The following is a 2,750-nucleotide window of genomic DNA, read 5'->3' as shown; positions in this document are numbered from 1 at the left end:
TCTAATTACTGTAATTCTTTGTATTACAGTAATATATATAAATTATTTTTTTATTTCTTTTTTTGACTATAACTTCATATCTCTCTTTTGTGCAGAGATTATTTCTATCGTGTGTGAGTGTGTGTGCGTGCATGTGTGTGTGTGTGTGTGTGTGCGTGCGTGCGTGTGCGTGTGTGTGCTGCAGGTGTTGGATTGTTGCTGTTTTCAGACAGAAGACTTGATTTATTTGTTCCAGAGTAAGCTGAAAGAAATGCATTTACACCAGACAATCTTCTCATGTGTTATACGGCTGGTCTGTGTGTCGAGGGAAACTTCATTGAGTGAAAAGTGCCCGAGTTTAATTTCACGCAGCAGACAGAATATATTCTGTTTCCTTTCATACTTTTATCAGACAGCTCTCTCTCTCTCTCTCTCTCTCTCTCTCAGCATCTCTCTTTCTCTCTCGTCCCTGGAATGACCTTGTATTAATGAGAGTGTGATCAGGAGTCAGCTGGGCTTTCAGCTCGCGGCAAATACACAAACAATCCCTCCCTCCACACACACACACACACACACACACACACACACACACACACACACACACACACACTCAGTCCGTCGCTCTCACAGACACCATTAGCACGGCTCTGTAGTGGAAACAGAAAGCTAGAGATAAAGAGAGAGAGACAGGAGGATCAAAAGAGAACAAAGAGGGCAAACAGGTGGAATTAGGAACTCTTCTTCAGACGACAGGTACGTAACTTTAAACCTCCTTCTCCAAGCTCAGAGCCGCTGTAAAGCTGAGTTCACAACTTCTGCGCTCATTTAGAGCCAAACAAGGTCTTTTCTCAAGTGTTTTCTTGGTGAAGGCTTGAGCAAATGTCTCCTCAGATCCTGAAATACAAAAAAAATAAAGAATAATGCAAATTAAAGTTTTTCCAAAAGTCTTTCTCCTCTGGTTGGAGAGCTTTACTGAAGGTTATGAGCTCAGTCTCAAGAAAATATGTCCAAGTGACATTTCGCTGTCTTATAGTTTTCATAAAAAGCATATTTTTATGTTTTATGGATTTAAGCATGCATCATTATTCTGAATGTTGTTTTTCATTAGATTGTAATTACCATCATTTTTTATATTACGGTAGAAATTCTGTTAAAGTTTTAAATTTTTTTAGTTTTTTTTATGTATTTGTAAATATAAAATGTTATTTTTTCTTATTATATTTAATTATATTATATTACATTTTTTTGCCATTGCATTATATGTGATTTTTTCATATTTAAAAAATATTATTTAATATTAGATTAAATTACACGTATTGCAAATTATTTGGAAATATGTTTATTTCAATGTCTTAAATTGAAATACTTATTATTTGTTTTAAATAAATACAATATAATACACATTTAAAACAATTGTGAGAATTGTCTATTATTACTGTAATATTGTAATTGTCTTTGTATTACAGTAATACAAATAATTTTTTAAATTTACATTTTGTTTTTAAATTTAGATATTTAATATTATATATTGTTTAAAATATATTATATGATATACATATATTCGCATTAAAGTGATGAGAATTAAGGAATGTCTGAAAATAACGTCAGAATGCAAACAATGCAGAAATGCTCTATTATTGCAGAAAATAATGATAATTTGTTTTTGTCTTTTTGGAGTGAAATGATATGTTTCGTGAGATTGATCAGTCGATGTTTCTCGCGTCTCGGTCAGATGATGTAAATGACATTGTTATGCAAGAAAGCATGCATTTCCTGTTTAAACTTCAAAGCGTCTCCTTTGAAAAGCATTTAAACGGGTTCGCCGTGGTCCACCTTTTATCTGTCCGGCCCACATCTGTGCGGGACGAGAGACAGAGAGAGAGAGAGAGAGAGAGAGAGAGAGTTTTACCTTCCTCCTCATCAACACACATCTCATGCTCCTCTTCTCCTCTCCTCTCGATGACAGGTGAAACCTGCGTCTTCTTTTGAGAACATCTTGTGTGTGTGTGTGTGTGTGTGTGTGTACCGTCTGCATTCAGACTTCTGCGTGTAGTGCATGTGTGTGTGTGTGTTTGAGAGAGGCCGTTTTTCCCAGGGTGGTGTGTGAAGTGGGTCGTTCCTGACTGGAATGAGAATAAGCGGGTGTCGTGTGACCCTGTGAGCTATACGCTGTTGCTATAGTTCAGAACGAGTCCTGCTCAGATGAAGCGTCAGGACGAGGAATGATCCTTTATTAGGAGACGTGACTCACTGTTACAGTTTTCTGATGATGGATCCTTCCCAGCACATACAGAGAGGAAAAGTAAAGCTTCTTTATTAGCTTTCCATAGAGAAGCTTTAACATCCATGGACTCTTTATGATCCACAAAAGCTTCTTTATGTGGGAGAAGGTGCCTCTCTGCCTCAAAAACAAAAAGTGATGTCACTGAGACTTTAAATCTTAACATTTTGACCTGTTCTCACAATTGGACGTCTTTTCTCACAGTTTGGGAGTTTATATCTCATAGTTTGGACTTCTTTTTGTCACACATCTCAGTCTTTTTTTCTCAAAATTTGCCACTTTATATCTCACAACTGGAACTTTTTTTGTTTCTTTTCAGAATTGCTCGTTTTTATCTCACAGTTCTGACATTTGTGTTAGAAATGCGAGTTTAAATCTTACAATTTCTCTCAGAATTATATAAATGAAAAATAAAAGTACGTATGATTTGTTTATATCTCATAGATTAGACTTTTCTCTCAGAATTCAGAATTTATTTTTTGCATTTAAG

General features: G+C 35.6%; 1 protein-coding gene across 2 annotated transcripts in view; it reads left to right on the top strand.

Moving 5' to 3' along the window:
* The first annotated feature begins 482 nt into the window (after window positions 1–482).
* The window catches only part of LOC113064981 (pleiotrophin-like), a 26,258-nt gene continuing 23,990 nt past the window's right edge, over window positions 483–2,750 (top strand). Inside the window, exon 1 of one of the 2 annotated variants that reach the window (XM_026236055.1) lies at window positions 483–732. Coding sequence is in view for 1 of the 2 variants with exons in the window: in XM_026236046.1 (XP_026091831.1) it covers window positions 1,914–1,945 (32 nt within the window). In the remaining variant the exon portion in view is untranslated. Of the gene's footprint in view, window positions 733–1,898; window positions 1,946–2,750 lie in introns of those variants that run through there. The other variant, XM_026236046.1, reaches the window with a different exon arrangement.

This window comes from Carassius auratus, chromosome 4 (genome assembly GCF_003368295.1).
Source record: "Carassius auratus strain Wakin chromosome 4, ASM336829v1, whole genome shotgun sequence".
NCBI classification, from domain to species: domain Eukaryota; kingdom Metazoa; phylum Chordata; class Actinopteri; order Cypriniformes; family Cyprinidae; genus Carassius; species Carassius auratus.
This window is presented reverse-complemented; position numbering and strand designations above follow the sequence as displayed.